General features: G+C 46.4%; 1 protein-coding gene across 1 annotated transcript in view; it reads left to right on the top strand.

Annotated features, from left to right (window-relative positions):
- Positions 1–23018, top strand: part of ASTN2 (astrotactin 2) — a 668315-nt gene that overhangs the window by 264050 nt on the left and 381247 nt on the right. The window contains exon 6 of the mRNA XM_084821224.1: positions 19752–19919. Coding sequence (XP_084677350.1) covers positions 19752–19919 — 168 coding nt within the window. The remainder of the gene's footprint in view (positions 1–19751; positions 19920–23018) is intronic.

Below are 23018 nucleotides of genomic sequence, written 5' to 3'. Positions count from 1 at the left end.
CTGCCTTGAAATCATTACCATACACAGTCGTAGCCTTGCGACAGTTATTCACACTCTGGTAACTTCCCATTTGGATTATTCCAATGCAATATATTTGGGGTGCCTTTGAAACCAGTCCGGGAACTTCCGTTTGTCCAGAAGTGTGGGTGATTTAAAATTTGCACTTTTTGAGAAAGGTGAGCATTTTGAGAAAGTTGCACACGTTAAGAACATTTCACATTTTTCAAGCCCAAATCTTGCCAACGCGAACACACTTTGAGGAATTTCTAAACATTTTTTGGAGAAAATGTGTGTGCATTTGGGTTTATGACCAGGGCATTTTTGAGTGATTTGTGGACTGAAAATTCTCAAAATTCTCTATCTGAGACCCTCTTCCTGGTGCCCCCCCCCAATGAGGTGGGATGGGTGACTACAAGACAGAGGGCCTTTTCAGTGGTGGCACACTGTTTGTGGAATACTTTCCCCAGAGATACTTGCCTGGTGCCTACATTATGGTCTTTCCGGGACCAGGTGAAGATCTTTTAATTTGCCCCAGCATTTTAAGAACTGGCATTTTTTGTTTTGTTTTAGTACTCCTATTTTGCTGGTGGTTTAATTTAGTTTTATGATGCTTTCATGGTTTTATTCTTTGATGATGGTTTTATCTTGGTTTTATGCTCTGCTGTTTTTATCTTTTGTTTTAACTATGGGAATGATGCTTTTAATGCTTTGTAAACCACTCAGAGAACTTTGGGAATTGGGTGGTTTTAAAGAATAGTAAATAAATAAAAGCATACATAGAAATTTCAAACTGTTTCCTTTAATGTACTTCTACACCCTTTCTGTATTTCCTGAATCAGTGTTGAGGACTTATACGCCATTGTAATGTGCAGTTTACAGAGAACACATCCTGCTACTTCACAACACTCTGTTTTGTTTGTTTGTTTTAAGTTTATCTCTGTTTTGGAGTTGTTACTGCATCACTAGTCTTTATGAGACAAACCCTTGGAGCTTTGACCAAAGCTAAAGATGCTGATCTTATAGCTGATCTCTACTTATTCTACTGTTCTATGATTCTATGAAGCTGGACAGCCATCTGCCAGGGATGCTTTGACTTGGATTCCTGCACTGAGCAGGGGGCTGGACTCGATGGTCTTATAGGCCCATTCCAGCCCTACTATTCTATGATTGTAGGATTCTATGAAGCTGGACAGCCATCTGTCAGGGATGCTTTGACTTGGATTCCTGCACTGAGCAGGGGGCTGGACTCGATGGTCTTATAGGCCCATTCCAGCCCTACTATTCTATGATTGTAGGATTCTATGAAGCTGGACAGCCATCTGTCAGGGATGCTTTGACTTGGATTCCTGCACTGAGCAGGGGGCTGGACTCGATGGTCTTATAGGCCCATTCCAGCCCTACTATTCTATGATTGTAGGATTCTATGAAGCTGGACAGCCATCTGTCAGGGATGCTTTGACTTGGATTCCTGCACTGAGCAGGGGGCTGGACTCGATGGTCTTATAGGCCCCTTCTAAGTCTACTGTTCTATGATTCTATGATTCCATTTTCCACCAACCAAGAAACCTGTCTGGGTTGCCCAGGATGGGAGACAGTTTTGAGTAAACAGCTATATTTTGTATTTCCAAAAATGGAGGATCAACAATCATCTGGTACTTCCCTGTCCTAGAGCCACTGAAACCATCACATCACCTGGCAGAGCCCAATCTGAACGTCTGCAAACCCTCCTCCTCCGTAACATCTTATAACACTGACTGTGCAGACATTCTGACTACAACATCTTGTCAGTCTTTCTTTTCTTCCCCCCACCCCCACCCTTCCTGGCCAGCCTGCTTTTTGTAACATCTTGCCTGATGAAGAGATCTAGAGATCTTGAAAGCTTTCACATTTTTGGTGATCTTTGAGTTGGCCTAATAAAGGTCTAACAAAGACAGATTTTGGAATTTTCCCTATGTTCAACATGGGTGCCTTTCTTTTTTGTACCATCAAATATGTGTGTGTGATATTTTTAGGCTTCCAAATTAGCAAGTGATACTTTTGGCTGCTACTAAAAGACACATACAAAAAAAAAAAAAACAGGAAAGAAAGGAAAGGAAAGGAAAGGAAAGGAAGAGCGGGGATATTTCATGGCATATTGCCTCTAAATATGTGGCTCAACAACACTACAAGCAAGAAGGATCTTGGAATTGTTGTAGATCACAAGCTGAATATGAGCCAACAATGTGATGTGGCTGCAAAAAAAAGGCAAATGCTCTTTTGGGCTGCATTAATAGAAGCATAGCTTCCAAATCCCAGGAAGTACTAATTGCCCTCTACTCAGCACTGGTTAGGCCTCATCTGGAGTACTATGTCCAGTTCTGGGCACCACACTTTAAGAGGGATGCAGACAAGCCGGAGAGGGTTCAGTGGAGGGCAACAAAGTTGATCAGCGGACTGGAAACAAAACCCTGTGAAAAGAGACTGAAAGAACTGGGCATGTTTAGCCTTGAGAAGAGAAGACTGAGGGGAGATAGGATAGTGCTCTTCAAGACCTTGAAAGGTTGTCACAGAGAGGAAGGCCAGGATCAATTCTCCATCATCCCAGAGTGCAGGACATAGAATAATGGGCTCAAGGAAGCCAGATTCCTGCTGAACATCAGGAAAAATGTCCTGACTGTTAGAGCAAGATGACAATGGAACCAATGACCTAGGGAGGTGGTGGGCTCTCCCACACTGGAGGCATTCAAGACGAGGCTGGACAGCCATCTGTCAGGGATGCTCTGACTTGGATTCCTGCATGGAGCAGGGTGTTGGACTCGATGGCCTTGTAGGCCCCTTCCAACCGTACCCTTCTATGATTCTATGATAAACATGGAGATTGTACATAGGCACCATGACTGGTAGCCATTGATAGTAGTACTGTTCCAAAAGTTTCTCCCACATGTTTTTCGACCATTCTCATTCAATTTGATAGAAAAGAAAATCAAAGGAGGAGAAATTTTGGAGAAATTCTCATGGGTTGAGGTTTGGAGTTCTTGGGCTTACCTTACTTCTCTGTCATGGTACAGTAATATCTTTGGCAGCCTGTAGCCTCCTCGGCTTCCTGCACTTCAGTTAAAGCCATCATGAGGAAGGCACTGTAAGTCAATTCCTCCCATGGGGCTTTTTCAGTTTAGGAAGTGCAGGTGGCCGAGGAGGCTGCAGAGCAATGGAAGGGTGTGTAATAGAGAGAGAGAAAGCACGCACAGCACCCTCGGCCACCTCGTGGTGTTTAGGTAAGCTCAAAAACCTAAAGACATTCAAAATTCTGCCTCAGAAAAGTGGAAGCCTCAACAGAGTTGATGCTGTTGCCACTTGCAGGAACAGTGCAATAAACCAAAAACCCTGAGGAAAAAAGAAAAAAAGCTGTGCTACAACCCCTGCCAATGAGTGTGCCCTACCTGGGAGAAACTGTTGAAGAATTTCTCCACCCCTAGGAGAAATTCAGTGAAATTGTTTCCCCAATTTCTCTGCCCACAAATAGGCTGGAAAATTTCCAGAGGCCATTTGTGCAGAGCTCTAATAGATAGCCTTATCCTCCCTGAGTTTGCCTAAATACCTTTTAAAAGCCATCTAACTTAGCGGCCATCATCCCATCTCATGCAAGTTGCATAAATTTAATTTGTGCCATAATATCACCAGAAACATAAGCAACTTTTTGTCCCTGGCTACAGTGCCGCATACAGAAATTCATATACCCTTATGCCATGTGTCAGTTAACTGAAGATAAATACCACCTCCTGATTCCGCCCTCTGAGATTACGATTAGCCTGCCAAAACAGAATTCCATGCAAAATCCCTGGAAAAAGTTCAGAATTGCAATTCACCATTCTGAATTTTGTTTTTGAAATTGAAGAGATAATAAAAACAAACCATCCAGGCTGGAATGGGGATGTAATACTGGTATGCCTCTTTTTGTTTATTTCTAAAAACTTCAAATCCAGCGCTGTAACTGGGAATGTTAAAAATATCAAACAATGGGAGAGAGTTTCAAACTTTGTGGATCAATTTGAGTTAGGAGCATTTGCATAGATAAATAAAACTTTATTACGGTCAAAGACCAGCCCAAAACATTTGCATAAGACCCCCCCCCCATACATATACTTGACTTATAAGCATGGATTGAATTAGTGTGAAATTATGATGATTTGTCATGTTTTCATCACACAATTGCAATGGTTACATGCTGTCCAGAGAACTGTTCAAGGGCTGCATACAAATAGTGGGTTTGATCCAGAATTTGCCGTGCTTCTTGTAGACCCATTGAACTCAATGGGAATTAAGACAGTCATAACTTGCTTGAACTCAAACTCCTTTGATCTACCATTTTGTTTAAATTTCTAAAGCCAAAGCACATAATTACACCTTCTCAAGTCATTGAGCTCTATGCTCAATTTCAGGATGTTGGTCTACTTCCCATAAAAGAAGGCAAAGGAGTCTTCAGTTTTGCACAATCTCTCTCTCTCTCTCTCCCTCCCTCTCCTGAACCCCTGCACGCTGCAATGTGTGTGTACATTTATAAAATAACAGCGCATACTCAAGATGTTTTTAACAATCAATGCACAACTAACCTGCATTCAGTAATCCATATTCTGCACTCTTGTTTAAAAACACAAGAAATGCCTTGCAGGATCAGTTAAGGTGCAGCTAGTCCAGCACTCTTTGCATGAGTCTGAGCAAGCAGCAGGCAGCAGGCACTTTTCTGCCACCCATGTTCTAAGACAGATACCACCAGCGAAGCATCAAAATATGGATGAAAGGTGAAATGAACACAGTTTGGGAAGAATAAAAGGATGGATGCTTTACCACCATTCCATTCATAGATAAGATTACTTCTTACAGTTTCCAAGTCTTTAGTGCCACATCCAACCCATCCCCCCCACCCCTGTTATTAAATTGATCCCCTGAATCAAATTTAAGGATTGATACTCCATCACAATGTGTGATTTGCAGAGACACTTCACAACTGCTTCTTGCATCTCTGTTCTGCAGCTTGTCTCTGTTAGGGAATTGGTCCTGCGTCACGAATCCTTACAAAACGCACCCTCAGAGCTTTGATCAAAACTAAAGATGCCTAATGGGAGAGATGTAACTTCCTGCTCAGCATTCCTTGAAAACATTCCCATGCATACACAGAAACTTTCAGGTCCTACTTGGAGTGCTCATGCATGTTTTGGTCGGTTTTTTGTTTCGACGATGCATTACTCCCCGAAGTACACAGCCTGTTGCTTGCAGATGAGCCCTGAAACTGGTGTGACCTCTGAGATTTCATTGGGTGTGACCTCTGAGATTTCATTGGGTGTGACCTCTGAGATTTCATTGGGTATACATGTGTCTCAATAACTGTAGGTAGTCCAAAAGGATCCAGACCAAACCAAATCCCTGCCTGTTTTAAGGTTCAGAGCAATAACTGATGGGGAAAGGGACCAAAGGTTGGGGGGGGGGGGCAAATGAAATGATGGTTTGTAGGCTTTTTTTCTTTTTTTTAGGGAGGGATGAACACACCTTTTTGGAAAGCAAAGGGGAAATGGAGCCAAACTGGAAGAAGATGGAGTCTAAAGGGATGAGCCAGTTGACAAAAAACAGTTTAATAGAAATAGACGACAGCCCCAGAAGCAAAAGTGGGAGATGGTGTTTAATTGGGTGCAGCTGGGATAGCTAATCTTCCTTGCTTACTTTTCCCCTCTTTTTTTGGCTAGTATTTCCTCAGATCTGCTAGAGTGATTGATTGATTACATTTCTCTACTGCCCAATAGCCAAAGCTATTTGTCTGTGGCTTTTGCTGTATCCGCCCCCCACCCACCCCCACACATGCACACACCGCCCTTCCATTCCTTTAACAGTCTGGGGGTTTATACACCTGCTCTGTTGACATGTTGTGAGGCAGATGGTTCTCATCCTGTTGGATGTGGAACCAGGGCAAACCAAGGTTTCATGGCATCAGCAGCTGCCCTTCAGTTTAATTTTTGACACTGGAAGATCACAGTGCCTGTGCTGTGGTTTGCTTTGGCTCCTTGCCAGCAGCACCTTGTCGTTGATCCAGAGACTGGCCTCGATAACTCGCCTGGATAAAGCAGAAAGTTAAGCTGCCTGCAGCACTTGCCTTAAAAGTTAAGCTGCCTGCAGCACTTGCCTTAAAAGTTAAGCTGCCTGCAGCAGTTGCCTTAAAAGAAGCAGGAAAGTGTGTGCGTGCGGTAGCGTGGTGGCAGATTCAGAAGTGCAGGGTCCCTTCCAGCCATGCCCCCTCACAGCCACTCCCCCTTCTAAGATTACACGACCCTGTAAGATATCCAACCTTCAACTGGGATCCAGAAACAGTGCAGCTGTGTAAGGCAATGGTATTTCAGTTGGATGTCTGAGGAAAAAATGCAGGGGTGTTAAAATCTTTTTCACTCACTTGCTCACACACACAGAGACATTTTAGGTTTTCAAAATACGATACTCTATGGAAGCTTCACCCTCACTTAGTGTCAGGGAAGGGGAGGAGACGGCTGGAAGAGCCTGGCCCACAGCTGTCGGCTGGGAGTAGAAGGGACCTGGCTGAGAACTGGCTCTTTAAAAAGTCCTTGTCAGGAGCACCCTAGCAGCCTCTTTCAGTCTACTCCAATAGCCAACTCAAGACACAGATGAAAGGATTCTTTTAAAGGCTTTAATCCTTTTACAACTTAATGACTCTTTCAGATGCTAATCACCAGCGACTAAGCAATGAACAGCGGAGTAGCCTATGCTCCGGGTAGGCAGATTGGTCCCCGTTTGAAGGAGAGTCACATGAAGACCCTGAACTTATGGGCTAGGGAGAGATCCTCCCTCTTTCCCTTGGGTCCATGGGAGGCAGCCGTTGCTTGCGCACCAAACGGGCACTACGCCTCCTTTCCGTGCCCTCCATCGCTCATCACTCCCTGCATCTGCATTGAGCATCTAGCAAGCCCCCCTCCTGCACTCTCTCACTGCCCGGGTCACTATCTATCTCAGGAATGCCGGCAGGAGGAATCTCTGCCAGCTGCTGTGCCTGTGAGGGATGAGCTGGCTCCTCTCCCATGGATTGCTGATCCTCCTCAGAATCAGAACTGCTCTGGGGTTCTATCAGCTCCGTTTCCACACTGACAGTCCTGGGTCTTCATCCCTGTGAGACCCCCCACCATTACGCCCCTGTGTGTGTGTGTGTGTGTGTGTGTGCATGCGTGTCTGGGACAGGAATAGTTCTACTGTCTCCCCAAGTGAAAATGCACACCCACTTCTGCCATATCAAGTCTTTCTGTCTTTTTAATTGCTGTTGTTGCCTAATTGTGTTCTTGGAGTTCAAGAGGAGAGAGGAGGGAAAAAAATGTTGATTAGGAATAGATAAGCAGCCAGGGTGGGTGGGTGGGCAGGAAGGAATGAACACAACATTGTAGCAGGAACAGCCCATTCATGCCCAAAATTTTATCTAATCATGAATACTAGTTTGTTTTGTTTTAACTAAAATAAACGAGCAAAACACAACAACCACAACTCACTCCGGTATTATAGAAAGCAATGCTCGGACTTTCTAGAACATACTGAATCAAAAGATGGGGGGTGGGGCATGGATGTCGATTTCCTCCTCCTCCTTCTCCTCTTCTTCCTCCAACCAGTGTTATGTTCATCAGGGGATTTTACTATATGGTCACACACACACAAAGGGGGGAGAGATTTAAAAAAGATCACAGCTGAAGAGTTTTTAACATGTATTTAAGCTGGAGTCACTATTGGAGGTAGTGATTGCATTTTTAAACGTCAGATGGGTGCATAGATTGCCTTTTTGTGCTTGGCAAAATCCCATAAATAAAATCCAATTAAAACAAGAAAGTTCAATCTGTGTGTGAGTGGTGTGAAAAATTGGGGTGTGGAAGAGCACTGCCTGCTATATTCTGTGGTTAATTGATGTGTGCTGTACCATTTCAGGTCCTGCTGTGCACAGGGGTTAGCCCAGTTGAGGGTACTGCCGTGCTCAGATTCCCCAGGAGATGATCAGCATACCCACCTCCAAGGTTTGGTGAGCCAGGTCTGGTCAAGTCAGAGCTGGGGTGCCAAGAGGATGGGTGAAGAGTCAAGGGTTTCAATCCAATAGGCAAAGTCAGGCATAGCAAGGGCCAAGCTCCAGGACAGTCAGCATGGGGGAGATTCCAGAAGCAAGGTCAGCCAAAGCCAAGGCCAGATACCGTTAAGCAAAGCAAGCAGTGGATAATACAGTGGAGTGCTTCGAGTGGGGCTGGGCTGTACGCCAGACAAGCTCAGCTTGCATGTTGCTCCAACAACTGGCAGACTCAGACTGAGCCTTAAATAGTACTTCAGCTTCCTAGAGATTGCTAGGTCCCCACACACACTGCATGAAGCCTTCTCCCTTAAAGAGACTATGCTCACTTTTGAAGCCTTTGGCTGTGATGGCATGGAGGCAACTGGGGTGTGGTGGCAGCTTCAGAACCAGAGTCTGTGGAGGATGACAATGCAACGTCCTCTGGAAGCAGGATGGTGGTGGTTCCAGGGGCTCTTCTGGGGGCAGGTGCCCTCAGGCAAGAAGGACATTGAGTGGTGCTTCTGTAGTTACATCTTCTTCTGGGTCTGAGAGGTCTAAATCATAGGTTTCCTTCTGAGGAGGGGGAACCCTGGGCCATGACACCTGTCAATAAAGAGGGGAAACCCTTTACCTAGAACCCTTGGAGTGTCTCAGGGTACTGAGCACAAAACGTGAGTTTTCTTGGCGGCTAGTAATCTCGCTCACCACCATCCCCACCACCAGTTGCTGGAGTAATCATATAGTCAGCCCTCTTGAGTTCTCAAAAACTCTGAGTGCTGATACAGATCTTTCATTGCTCATAATATATGGCACTGTATAAACACACAGAGTCTTGAGGGGGTGGGGGTGGCAGTGCAGGCTTTCTAACATGGTTATTAAACAGAAATATAAGGGCAAGGGTTGGGCTTAGAGATGTGGGGGCAAGGTAAAGGGATCTCCCATTCCATCCAGATGATTACTCCTCCACAAATTTATTAGGTTCAGCTCGGTTAAATGTGCAATAGGCTCCTGTGCCATTGCGGTAAGCAAGAATCTGAGAGCCGAGGGCTGGAGCAAAGGACACCAGAGGGCCGTTTGGGAGTTTGTCTTTGCAGAACGGCAGCTTGAAATATGGTGTCAATTAAAACAAGGCCAGTGTTTTTACAACCAGTCTACGTGTTTTATACGGCAGAGGAACATCGTTGGACCTGCGAGTTAGTGAGAGAGGCTGATGTGGGGGGACTGCAGCGTATGGAGAAGGAGGGAGCCGGGTGAGGTGGTCACTACAGAACTGGGATTGGGATGAATCTCAAAGAAGTGCCCAAGGAACTGAATCCCCACAGGCAGTGGCACAGAGGATGAAAGCACCACAGGGTATGCTCAGAAGCCCTGGTCCCAGAAAGGAAACTCAGGCACTGTCAGGGTTGTTTCTGAGCGCAGGGAGTGGGGTAGCAGTTCAGATTCCAAAGGAGAACCGCCAGACATGGGGGAGGTGTTTTCCCAGGCTAGTCCAGCCATGACTGGGCCGGCTTCTCGGATTACAAATGCCGAGCTGGCTGAGGATGAGGGTTCCTCTTCACACACCCCTGTGAAAGATAGCAAACAGGAGGAGGTGGGGTTTGGGGAATCTGATCTAATAGACACCAGGCACAGGCACAGAGCAAAGAGAGAGAAGGCCAAGGTGGAACTTAGACGGTCTGCCCAATTGGCCTTGCATGAGAAGCTGCGCTCAGAAGCCTCACGGGAACAAGGATCCTCCTCTTCCCCCCCTTAAGTTAGGCTAGTGAGACCACCTCCCTCTTCAAATGGTGGGCAACTTTCATAACCACCTTTTGAACCCCCTAAAGGCATTTCCTTGTAGACTGAGAGTCACTGAGAATTTGCTAGGGGTGGACGAAAGTCACTTACCTGTCCTCGAAGCTTGTTCGCGGTGGGGGGGAGGCGCTTCGCTGCTCCCCCCGTGAAGTTCAGGCCGGGGGGGGGAGGCTTCCCGCCTCGCCCAGCCGAAATTCAGGCCGGGGAGGAGGCGCCTCGCCTCGCCCGGCCGCGAACTCAAAAGTATTTTTTTTAAAAAAAAAATGCCCCCGTGATAGGCTACGTGACGATTAACGTAGCCTATCACGGCTAGATCTGCAAAGTCAGCCGTGATAGGCTACGTTAATCGTCACGTAGCCTATCACGGGTGACTTAAAAAAAACAAAAAGCACGTATGCAAATGGCGGCCCCCATAGGGAGCCACCATTCGCGTTCCTTATTTGGTCGCTGTAGTCTACGTAAAGATTACGTAGACTACGGCGAAAATAAGGGCAACGCTATTTGCGTTGCCCTTATTTTCGCCGTAGTCTACGTAAAGATTTACGTAGACTACAGTGACCAAATAAGGAACGGGAATGGCAGCTCCCTATGGGGGCCGCCATTATCCGTACACGCTTTTTTTTAATTATTATTAAAGTCACCCGTGATAGGCTACGTGACGATTTACGTAGCCTATCACGGCTGACTTTGCAAATCTAGCTGTGATAGGCTATGTTAATCGCCACGTAGCCTATCACGGGGGCCTTTTTTTTTTTCTTTGATTGGAATGGCGGCGGCGGCAGCCGGTCGAAAGACCGGCTGCCGCTCCCGCCCCGGACGAACACCCGCCGAACCGCCGGCCGGACCCGTCGCCGGGAGGGACATTCGCCAAAGGTACGTCCCGTCCCGGGGGGGGTGCGGAGAATTTCTCCCCGAAACTTGTTCGGGGGGCCGAACACATTGGCGCTCGGCCCCCTGAAGTTTCGGGGAGAAATTCTCCACCATCCCTAGAATTTGCTTCTGTATGACCCTGTGAAGTAATGGATTAAAAGCTGTAGATTGAAGCCTGTTGTCTTTGTGCGTTTCGGTGTTTGAAGTTAAGTGGGGGCAAAAGGAATCCTGACAGGCACATGCATGCAGATCCTGGTGAACTTCGATGGAAGCCCAGCTAGGTGGCAGAGAAGCTGAATAATGGCAATGAAGTATAGACTCTCCCCTCCTGCAGCACCCTTGATGCCCCCTGCCCCACTGTGGGAGCAGTGAAATATTGACGCACTTAATAAGCTCTCAGGAACGTGTCCAAACTGCTGTTGCTATTTGCGTTCCCCTTTATTTTTGCCGTAATAGTCTATGTAAATATTTACATAGACTAAGACGGCCAAAAATAAGGAACGCAAATGGCGGTGGCCGTACCGCCACCATTTGCGTACGCATTTTTTTTTTAACCTAGCCATGATAGGCTACGTAAATCTTTATGTAGCCTATCACATCTCTGTAAAAAAAACAACAAAAACCAACGACCAGACTGCAAATGGCGGCAGCGGCAGCCGGTCGCAAGACCAGCCGCCGGCGCCGCCGGAGCCGCAGTTGGAACTGCCGCTGCCCGGAACATCCGCCCCAGGTAAGTCTCATCCTGGGGGGGATTCCCAGGGGGGGGCAGGCCGTTCCACCACAGATTTCGGGGGGCTGAATGCACTGGCATTTGGCCTCACCGAGATCCATGGCAGAATTCTCTGACATCCCTAGTCAGTAGACAAGCCATCTCTGGGACTCGTGGTGGGCAGTACAGTGTGTTCTGGATTGGGTTGCACTCCTTCTGAAGGGCCCAACATTGCTTCTGGAGGGCCAGGTGAAAGCTTTAGCAAGGAGTGCCCCCATGTGTGTGTGTGTGTGTGTGTGTGCGCGTGCGTGTGTGTGTGTGTGTGGTGGGTTGTTGATAACCAAGGAAACCAGTCAGTGCTTTGGGGGTGGGGAAAATTAGATGAGCTTGGATGGAAGGCTCTGCGTTGTGTGGGAGTTGCTGTGCATTGCCAGTGGAAGCTCTGCAGGAGGTTGGGTATCAGGTTGATAGTTTTGCATATGAGACCTCACCTCTGATGGCTTTCGTAGCCCAGGCCCCCAACACCCTCATGCGAAGGAGGACCCAACCATTCTGAACCACTGCAGGATGCAGTCAGCAGACACTGACTGGCTGTTCAGCTGGAGAACCTGCCATGGCAGATGAGAAGCAGGAGGATCACCAGAGACAGTGCAATCTCTGTTCTCTGCTCCTGAGGATATAACGCTGCCCCCCAGATACTGATGTTTCCTCTCCAGACCATCTGCAGCCCCCGAGGACCCACTCTCTTCCACCACCAAGTCATGGTCACCAAGGGAGAAGACCTTCTCGGCCGTGGCCCCCCATTAATGGAATGATCTCCCTGACAAGGCCTGCCTGGCACCAACACTGTCATTTTTTCTGCACCATGTTAAAACCATCCTCTTTCCTCAGACATTTGGCAGCATCTAAGGAGCTTGATGGTCTTTGGTTGATTGTTTTGAATTGTTTTAGATATATGTTGCTGTGTGCTATCTGTTATGTGCTTACACAAATGGCTTTATACTTTATATAATACATTTTAATGTTTTGTTTTCTTTTTTAATTATTGTGAACCATCCAGAGAGCTTTGGCTATGGGGCGGTATAGAAATATAATAAATGAAATGAAATGGTCCTTAGGGGGAATTCCAGCCCTGGAGGAACACACACCTGTGTAATAGAAATAGAATGTGGCCTGTTAACTATTGAGCAAGCTCCCTCCAGGATATCATGATTGCACACGGCCTCTCTCTGCAGAATACCAAAATTCTCAGCTAGCTCCTGGACAGTACCGGAGTAGCACTCCCAACTAGAGATGCACGGACTATGTAAAATCCACTCAGTCTGTGTTTCTCAGATTGTCAGGTGCCTTTTGTTCCATCGTCCACCCACAGATGGATGTGAATATTTTTTTTCCATCATGCAGAAAAATACGTAAATCATTGTGTAAGTATTTATGTAAATATTTACATAATTCACCCCAGTACGTAACATTTAGTGTATTGTCCCCATTCCATTCAACGTTTCCTCAGCAGAAACTTACGTATTTTCCTGTGAATTTATATGTGTAAATTTGGGGAAAGTAAAAACAAATCATCCAAAAGTCCACGAACTCTGCACAGCCTGTGGGGGTTGCACTGCAGTAGATTCCACAGGTCGGATTCTTAGGAATAGGAATAGTGCGAGTGCCCGATTCAGTCTGGGAATCTGGTGGACTCGCTCCTGCCCGCACCCCTGCACCCCGCTCACTGAGCCCCTGCCCCCTGCCTGCCCCCTGCCTGCCCCCTGCCCACACTCAGCCAGTGGCACTCACCCCAGCAGCCTCGTCGAGTTTCGCGATCACCATTTTTGGAGAAATAATATGGTGATTGCAGAAATGCGCAAATTTTTGCAACCACGAACATGCATGTTTTCGTGAATGCACATATTTGTGTATGCAGAAATGTGCATTTCTGCAAATGCGCATCTTTGTGTATGCACGGAAATGCACATCTTCTGAAAAATGCATATTTTCGCACACACACCAATGTGTGGCTTCACAAAAATGGGCATTTCACACATAAGAATATGTGCAATCACAAAATGCTCATTTTTGCTCATACAAAAGCATGTGCATTTTTGCAGCCACTTTTTTTTAAAAAAAATGGCAACCATGAGTTCGATGAGGCTGCTGGGTGAGCGCGGGCTGCTCGCCAAGCATGGGAGGGGCTCGAGTGCAGTCCAGGGACTGGCGAGTGGGTACAGGGGCCGGGCGTGCATCTGGAGAACCCGGACAGGGGTGAGTTCACACATCCCTACTTAGAAATCCAAGGTAATTTTAGTCCATCTCGAATTCCTCCAGCATCCCGTCTCCCAACTGTCATGCTTGTCAATGGTCCTGCTATCTAACATGTTTCTGCCTCCAGCCCTGCCATGTGCTATCCATGGTCCTGACCATATGCTGTAGGATCTGTAATTGTGAGCCAGCTGTAGGCCTCACACACCCATTTCTGGCATCTGTCTTGCTGTGTAGGAACACACTTGAAGGGTATGTGTTGATTGATTGAGTTTGGGGGCAGATGCTGGAACAAAACCTTGTGCCATTTTTTAAAAAAGTTATTTCTCCCTAGTGAGAAATTGGAGTACAGCCTTGCCTGTTCTAATGAAAGTCTGTAATTGCCCTGAGGTTTTGTATGCATCATGCGTGACTGTGAAATGCTAAATTAATGGTAGTGCAGCATAGAGACACGTGCCCGGTGCTGCTAGACAATGAGGTGGAAGCAGTTTGCCCCTGGCCAGTAAGTTTATATTTACATGGGTCACTGGCTGGTTGCTGATAGACAGGTTCACTGAAGAAGAGGTCTTAAATCCATCTAGTAGCATAAATATCTTGGCTTCTGTGCTGGGTCTCAGAGGCCAGAAAGGTATGCAGATTAAAACCAGCCCCATTGCTTTTGTATGCTATTCCCGGGATGACAGAGTGCTAAATAAGCCGTGACTTCATTTAGCTCCCAAATACCGTGCCATGATTGGTGTGCAACTGAACTTTAATTGTTTCATCTGAAGATTGTTTATCTCCTCTCCCCACGGTTGCCTCCACTGCGATGCTCACAGAATTGGATGCAGCTATTACCAGCTTTCCCCTAATTTTCCTCTTGATCTCTGCAGACAAACACTGGGTTTGGAACAGCCTCTCACTTTGCTTTTAATTAGACGCATTGCTTGAAACGGCTTGATTTTTTTTTTAACAAACTCAGACTCTCTCTCTCTTTCACTTGTGAAGAGGTGACCCAGTATTATTTATGTTTATCCAGGTGTTTACACCTGTGTGCATCAAGTCCCCCCCCCCCGGGGAACAGTTGCTTGTTACATCTCACAGCTGAACAAGCTGCAGTACATAACTGCTGCAACAGTATGGGGAAAGGTGCAAATTGCAGAGTAATTCACTGGATATGAAGGATTAGCTTCCAGTTTATTGAGTTGGTTCATTATCTCATTGCCTGTGTAGTGTGCACCTTCCCTGATATGAGAGGGAAGATATATGCTGTGTGAATTCTGGAGTTTTCTGGTGATGACTGAGAACTGTATACGATTGCTGATTTTTCTTTCTTCACACTGACTTTTAATCTCATCATGCATCGCAAACTGTAACCAGTTCCTCCTGCTTATGTGGTTTTGGTAATACCCAGCTTTTCATTTCCTTTTTTCTTTTTAAATTTGCTGCAGTTTGCTATGTTGTCCAGACCCAAGAAAATATGGTTAATTTTATCTATGATTTCTTGAAACAACAATTTCCAACCATAATCGTGGTCTATTAAGCTGGCTTGCTTGTAACAAACCATAGTTGAAACTAGCCACAGTTAAGGGTTCAGATATAAAGCTAAATTGGTTAATGCAAAACAGAAGTGAAAACTGCAGATCCCACAGCCTTTCTGGAGGAGTGGGGAGGGCATGAGCCTGAGGCCTACTGCAGCTCCTCATAAAACTAAACCATAGTACTCTGTGTGTGTTATATTTGGGACTGTCCTTGAAAAGTATTAGGAAGCATAAACTGCTTTGAATCACAGTATTATGATTGTTAATGGGAGCTCGCCATAGTGATCACATCTCACCAATATTGGGAGAACTCTACTGGTTTCCAGTTTGTTTCTGGGTACAATTCAACATACTGATGCTTGCCTAGGATACCTGAAGAATCATCCTGTCTACCTCTGGGTCTCCAGTGTGGTGCCTGTGGGCACCTGTGTGCCCTCAAACTTCTCTTGGCATCTGCCAGGCTCCCTGCCTGTCAAGGTGCCACGACCCTCCCGCCGAATAGTGAGGCAGCAGCAGAGACTTGCTGGACAATCCACAGAGTCTTTATTCAGTTTAAATACATCTTCACATGTGTAGTGTCTGTGGAGAGCCAAATTAGCCAAATTTGCTAAACAAAGTAAGGCAGTCGCCTATCTACTAAATGAACAATTTCCCACTGTGCCTGACAGGCTTTGACAGGGCTCCTCCTCTTGACTCAACTTCTGATGTATAGCTAAGCTGGCAGACTGCCCCCCACCTCCCATCAACTCCACCCACTTAACCCCGCAGCGGACTCTGAGATCTGTCAGTTCTGGTGCTCCTTCCCCCTCCAACAAACACTGAGCTCCGATAGTCTCTGAACCTCGTCCTCCTGTTCGATAAGCTCCGGGGAAGATTCATCCCTGACTCCTGGAGAATCTCTGGAAATCCCCCCGCCCCCGACTAGAACTGTGCACAAAAGACCTCTCAAAATTCTCCAGAGTATGTATTTGTGGGCACAGAAATTGGGGGGGACGGGACGGGACAATTTCACTGAATTTTTCCTAGGGGAGGAGAAGTTCTCCAACAGTGTCTCATAGATAGGACTCATTATTGGCAGGGGTTGAAAACACAGCTTCTTTCTTTTTTCCTAAGGCTTTTTTGCTTGTTTGTTTTTGTTTTGTTTTTTCCTGCTGCCACTATAAGTGTTGAAGCTCCCACTTTTCTGCATCATTCTCAGGGCATTTAATAATTTATTTTGGTGGTCTTTTTGAGCTTAACTATCACTGCAATGTGGTGAAGGGTGCTCCATGTCTGTGTTTTCTTTCTATTACACATCTCCCAATTGCTCTGCAGCCTCCCAGGCTGCCTCTGCTTCCTGATCTGAAAAAAAAAAGCCCTGTGGGAGGAATGATTTTATTATGCCTTCTCCTGGGCTATAATTGAAGTGTGGGGAGCTGGGAAGGCTACAGGCTGCTACAGGGTTGATTGTACAATGAGAGACAGGACACTTCTGCGCACTATGGCTTAAAAATATTGGCATTGTTTTATTATAGTATGGCTTCTGGTTGCATTTATAAGCTGTCTTGATTTTTCCCCCTTTTTTAGTGGAAAGACATGATAGGTTTTAGATAAACAAGTAAATGGACTTGGGTGGTTTTCAGTGGCCCCTTTCCCTTCTATAATCTATGTGTAACTCTCCCATAGATGTTGACAGTGAGGGAGTAATTCTGAAATGAGAAAAGTAGGAACAGACCATTTAGTCAGTAAATTTTAAGGAGAAAAGACATTATTTACATTGCAATGGGAAGCTTTTTTTAAAGAAATATAAAAACAGAAAGAAGGGAGGGGGAGAAAAATGAGGGGAAAGCAAGGGGAAAAACAGTCAAGTATTTTTGGCTGCCTCTTTGACTCTTACAAGATTTAACAAGGGAAAAGAACAAAGTCTGGGTATGTTTTCTCCCATTTTGTACTGGAAAATAATTTTCTGAAATGTCAAAAACTTCAAGTCTGTCTTGTGGAAGCATTTAAACAGGCTTACTGAACTTTGATGGAGACCTCTGGATGAGGCATTTGAACTTCTGAAGCGGTTGAAGCCAGCTCCGCTTTGATATGAGTGGGGGGCTAGAAGGAAGGAGGAAAACAATAAAATGAAGCAAACAATGTCTAGAGGTCCCTGCGGACCCCTGTACAACTAAGAACCAGTCATGCTGAAGGCTATGCATCCTGCAACGCCTTTGAAGAAACAGGCAGTTGGCCCTCTTTCTTCCCTAGCAATTTCTGGCAATGGCCAGTGCTTGGTCTTTTGGAAGCCCAGGTATAAATTCTCTCTACTGTTGCCCTGGGGCTGCAAAGCTGAAAGGAAGAATGTGCTGGCCTCTGCCATTGGCTAGGGGACCAAAAACCACCAGAACGCCGCTTTCTCTTGTCCCCTAAAAGGAACATAACGACAAGGGAGAGACCAGCCTGACCCCATCTATCAGCCAGGGACCGAACAGCTTCAAAGAGCTCTCATCGTTCTTGGTCTCCCCCACTCTGAAAAATCCTTCAGTTTGTAGTAGTTGCCATGGCATTCACTTTGCAAAATATGGCATGATGGTGGGATTCCCCTCCCCACATCTCATCTCTGCAGCAGTATTGTGAAAACAGCCTTATAATCAATGTAATTGGAGATCAGAGTTAATGAGGACCTTGGCATTTGCAAAATCCCCCAAGTGATGTTGGGCTTCAGACATTAGATAAGGAAATGATTGGGCTCAACTGAAAATCAATTTGCCTAATTAGAAGATGCATATTCCCACCAGTCCATGGGGGGAAAGACATTTTTGTTGTAGATATAGAAATAGATGTAGATACATATGCACGTGTGTGTGTGTGTGTCTGTGTACACACACACACATACATGTACATATATTCGTGTGTGTGTGTATGCTTGTATGTGTGTGTGTGTATATATACGCACACACATGCACACACAGGTGTGTACATATGTGTGTGTAAGTAATAGATATAGATATAGATATAGATATAGATATAGATATAGAAGGGGGCTGCGGTGGCTTAGTGGTTAAGACGCTGAACTGCAGACTGGAAGGTCGGCAGGTCAGCAGTTCGAGACCTAAGTGCTGCGTGATGGAGTGAGCTCCCGTCTTCAGTCCCAGCTTCTGCCAACCTAGCAGTTCGAAAGCAAGAAATTGCAAGTAGATAAATAGGCACCACTTCGGCAGGAAAGGTAACAGCGTTCCGTGCACCTCAGTGTTCAGTCATGCCGGCCACATGACCACGGAAGCGTCTTCGGACAGCGCTGGCTCTTCAGCTTAGAAACGGGGATGAGCACCGCACCCTAGAGTCGGACACGACTGGTTGGGGACACCTTTACCTTTTTTATAGATATAGATAGGGAGAAGTATTTGGCTGAATGTTGACCCAGAGACAGGTAGACCATTTCTGAGCAGTCATGGATTGTGATTGCCACAAGATGGAAGTAGACCATTTCATTATTTTGTGGGTCATCTTCTGCCCTGTGACGATTAATCCCACCAACAACACAATTTCGAACACTGCATGGAGTGCGGGATTGGTAAAAGAGATCTCATCACAAAATCTCTGACTGACTTGAGACCTGGCTGTCACCATGCTCACAAGGCACGAACTGCACACTTATTTGCCTTGGGTGGCCTCTTAAATTTGCAACTTTCCAGGGTTGACCACTAGTCAAATCGGTCATCTGTGGCTTCTTCAAAACAGTGAGCAGGAGAATCATTTGTGATGGAAGAACATAGGAAGCTGCCTTATATCAAGACAGACCATTGGTCCATCTGTTGTCAGCACCAGGGGCAGGCAGATTTCAGACTTGTCAGATCTACTTTGTTTGTTTTTACCAAGATCCACCAGCCAGAGCCAGGTACAAAAGCCATACACTGAGAAGGAAAGAACAGGGTGCCTCTGAGTACATTCTAAACTGAGGAATTTGTTTTCAGTATCAGAGCTGAACGGAGTCCATGGCCCTTTCACACAAAAATCTACTCCTGGTTGCCCCAGCTTTCGCCAATTTGGCAGCCTAATGTAGGCGGGGAAAATCATTTTGTTGTTTGTTACTATTGTTAAACAGGAGTCAAAAGCCTTTGCCCAACTATTGCAAGTCACCCAGAGATCTACCAGTAGATCCAGATCTACCATCAGCCCACCCCTGGTCTACACCAGCTGACAACAGTTCTCCAGGATGTCAAACAGGAATCTTTCCCAGCTCTACCTGGAGATGTTGAAGATTGGATTTGGGTGCTCAGGCATGTACTAAGCTATGGCCCTTCCTCATTAACAGCTTGGTTTTACCAGATAGCCAAAGGCTACAGTTGGCAAGCTCTCTACAGTCTTCACCACCTTTCACCGGCCCTTCAGTTCCTTGATCTGTCTGGGAGCTTTCTCTGATTCCCATGATCCTTAGACAGAGTGCACATACAGTGATGGGAGGTTTATCATCCACTTCCTTGGTCTGCCTGGGAGCTCTGGGTTGTTTGGAAGCCATAGTTTGGCTGATTTCTTATTAACAAAATAACCTATTCTCTCTTCCCATTTTTTGTGTTTTCTGCTGCAGGGAGCAGTTTTGTTGTGAGCGAGGGAAGCTATTTGGACATCTCTGACTGGCTGAATCCAGCAAAACTCTCCCTCTATTACCAAATCAATGCCACATCTCCATGGGTGAGGGATCTCTGTGGACAGAGGACTATAGATGCATGCGAACAGCTGTGTGATCAGGAGACGGGTAAGTGTACAATGGGGATTATAATATGAACTGCAAAGGGGGGTCTTATAAAAGGGGAGAGGGATGTGACTTAATTGAAAACTATTGAAGTAAGAAGCCTGTTGGTTGTTTTTGCTCACTGTCTTCTGGCAGAGGTCTGGGGAAAGTTTCCTGGGATGTTGCAAAGTTGCTGTCATAAACACCTCATTCTTTCATTGGTGTGGGATTTGCAAAGCTACAGGTTCCTCTGGGAGGACTGAATCTAAGAACTTCAGTTGGAAGCTCTTGACATATTCCTTTCCCTTTGATGCCTCCTTCTCCAGCAGAGGTAGGGAAGGAATCGGTGCATGCAAATAGGACTTTGTGCCCTCAATGCTCCCTGTCGTTTTCTGAGAAAGAGCTGCCATTTGCCTGTCATTGCTGTCTCCTTGTCTATGGTGCTGCTTAGATGTTGCAGTGGCAGGGTGGGTTCATCCCCCAAAGCTGCTGTAACTTAAAAGACCTGCTGTATAGGCATGTGGGTACTTACCACCTGACAGCTTCTGCACAATCCTGCCTGGATGATGACTACAAGATAAAGACTGCGCAATAGCAAAAAAACGCCTCATCTGGAAAACTGTGTCCAGTTCTGAGCACCACACTTTAAGAAGGATGCAGACAAACTGGAGAGGGTTCAGAGGAGGGCAGTGAAGATGATCAGGGGACTGGAAACAAAGCCCTATGGGGAGAGACTGAAAGAACTGGGCATGTTTGGCCTTGAGAAGAGAAGACTGAAGGGAGACAGGATAGTGCTCTTCAAGTACTTGAAAGGTTGTCACAGAGAGGAAGGCCAAGATCTCTTCTCGATCATCCCAGAATGCAGGACATGGAATCATGGGCTCAAGTGACAGGAAGCCAGGTTCTGGCTGAAGATCAGGAAAAACTTCCTAACTGTTAGAGCCATACGACAATGGAACCAATTACCCTGCTCTCCCACACTGGAGACATTCAAGATGAAGCTCGACAGCCACCTGTCAGGGATGCTTTGACTTGGATTCCTGCATTGAGCAGGGGGTTGGAGTCGATGGTCTTATAGGCCCCTTCCAACCCTACTGTTCTATTATTCTATGAGCCCAACCCTGGTTTAACTATTCAGGAGCATCACGAGATACACTCACATAAAAGCAGCTCCTATGCCATTGGTGCAATATCTAAAGGGCTCCCCAAATGGAGAAGAAAATGGCCTTAGTTTTGTTAAAGCTTCCTGTGAAATGAATCTACAGATTCAATCTACAGTGTCCCAAACTCAGTTTAAGATTGTACAAGGCTTTCATCGGCTAGCCAGCAATGTAAAAGATGCAAATATGTATCATGTCTCAGTAGATAAGGGTGCATTTTATGTGGTTTGGTCCCTACTACGAATAGGGAAAAGAAACGGTACTAGCCACTTTTTCTTCCACAAGTCACAAGCTGTAGAACCCTAAGACTTCTTCAACAGGCTTAAGATGGTCTCTTCAGTGGGCTGGATCCAGAAATAGCCGTACTTGCAGTAGACCCATTGGTTGTCTCTGCTCTAATTGGAGAGCAGAGCCAAGATAGGCACAGCAGACCACAAGCAGACCATCTCCTTGATTCTGCTTACACACACATCCAGCCCTCTGTTGCTTGCTCCCCCATCCTGCTCCCCCAAGGGGGAAATAGGCTTGTTTTGTTGAAGAGGAGGGCAAGAGCAGTCGGGGGGGAAGGCAGGAAAAGAATTCCACTGTGAACATGGAACACAGGAACATAGGAAGCTGCCTTCTACTGAGTCAGACCATTGTCCCATCTAGCCCAGTGTTGTCAACACTGACTGGCAGCAGTGGCCCTCCATGATCTCAGGCAGGATTCTTTCCTCGCCCTAACTGGAGAAGCTGGGGATCGAACCTGGCACTTCCTGCATGCAAAACAGGTGCTCTACCACACTGAGCTATGGCACCTGCACCCATCACTTCTCTAGGGATGTACGATCCCGCAGCTTGCTTCACAGTGGGGGGGAGGCGCTTTGGTTCTCCCCCCAAAGTTCAGGCCGGGGGGGAGGCACCCCGCCTCGCCCGGCCAAAATTCAGGCTGGGGAGAAGCGCCCCGTCTCCCCGGCCGCGAAGTAGAAAAGTGGGGGGGGAAAAACCCACCCGTGATAGGCTACGTAACGATTTACGTAGCCTATCATGGCTAGATTTCCAAAGTCAGCTGTGATAGGCTATGTAAATCATTACGTAGCCTATCACGGGTGACTTTGAAAAAAAAAAAGCGCGTATGCAAATGGTGGCGCCCATGGGCGCCACCATTTGCGTTCCTTATTTGGTCCCGGTAGTCTACGTAAAGATTTACATAGACTAGGGCGAAAATAAGGGCAACGCTATTTGTGTTGCCCTTATTTTCGCTGTAGTCTACGTAAATGTTTACGTAAACTACCGGGACCAAATAAGGAATGCAAATGGCGGTGCCCATGGGCGCCGCCATTTGCGTACGTACGCGCTTTTTTTTTTTTCAAAGTCACCCGTGATAGGCTACGTAACAATTTACGTAGCCTATCAAAGCTGACTTTGGAAATCTAGCCGTGATAGGCTACGTAAATCGTTATGTTTTGTTTTTGTTTTTTTTGTTTTGTTTTTTTTTACTTTATTTTGTAATGGCGGCGGCGGCAGCCGATTGGAAGACCGGCCGCTGCCCCCGCCCCCGACGAACCGCCGCCAAACTCCCGCCGGGACCCACCGCCGAGAGGGACATTCGAGGGAGGTAAGTCCCATCCCGGGGGGGGGGGAGAATTTCACCAACAATTTCGGGGGGCCGAATGCGTTGGCATTCGGCCTCCCCAAGATTCGTGGAGAAATTCTCCGCCATCCCTACACTTCTCACTACCCCAAGATAGATCTGCAGTTGGAACATTGGAAAGGCCCCAGTCGCTTTCAGGGCAACAAAAGGGGAACCACCCATCCATGCTGCACCAGAATGATGGGAACGAACTCATGAATGATGAGTGCTGGAGGATGAAGCAGAGATGCAAACTAACATGTTTCAAAAATTCTTTGGGTGTTCAAAGAGTGATTTCTGTTCTGTTCCATGGCTAGTGTGAACCAGGGGCCAGGAGCTGTGCCAGGGAAC

The sequence above is a fragment of the Heloderma suspectum genome, chromosome 14, assembly GCF_057233095.1.
Source record: "Heloderma suspectum isolate Gila_16-S chromosome 14, 16-S_ref, whole genome shotgun sequence".
Taxonomy (NCBI): domain Eukaryota; kingdom Metazoa; phylum Chordata; class Lepidosauria; order Squamata; family Helodermatidae; genus Heloderma; species Heloderma suspectum.
The sequence above is the reverse complement of the archived record's forward strand: the minus strand, read 5'-3'. Positions and strand labels throughout refer to the sequence as shown.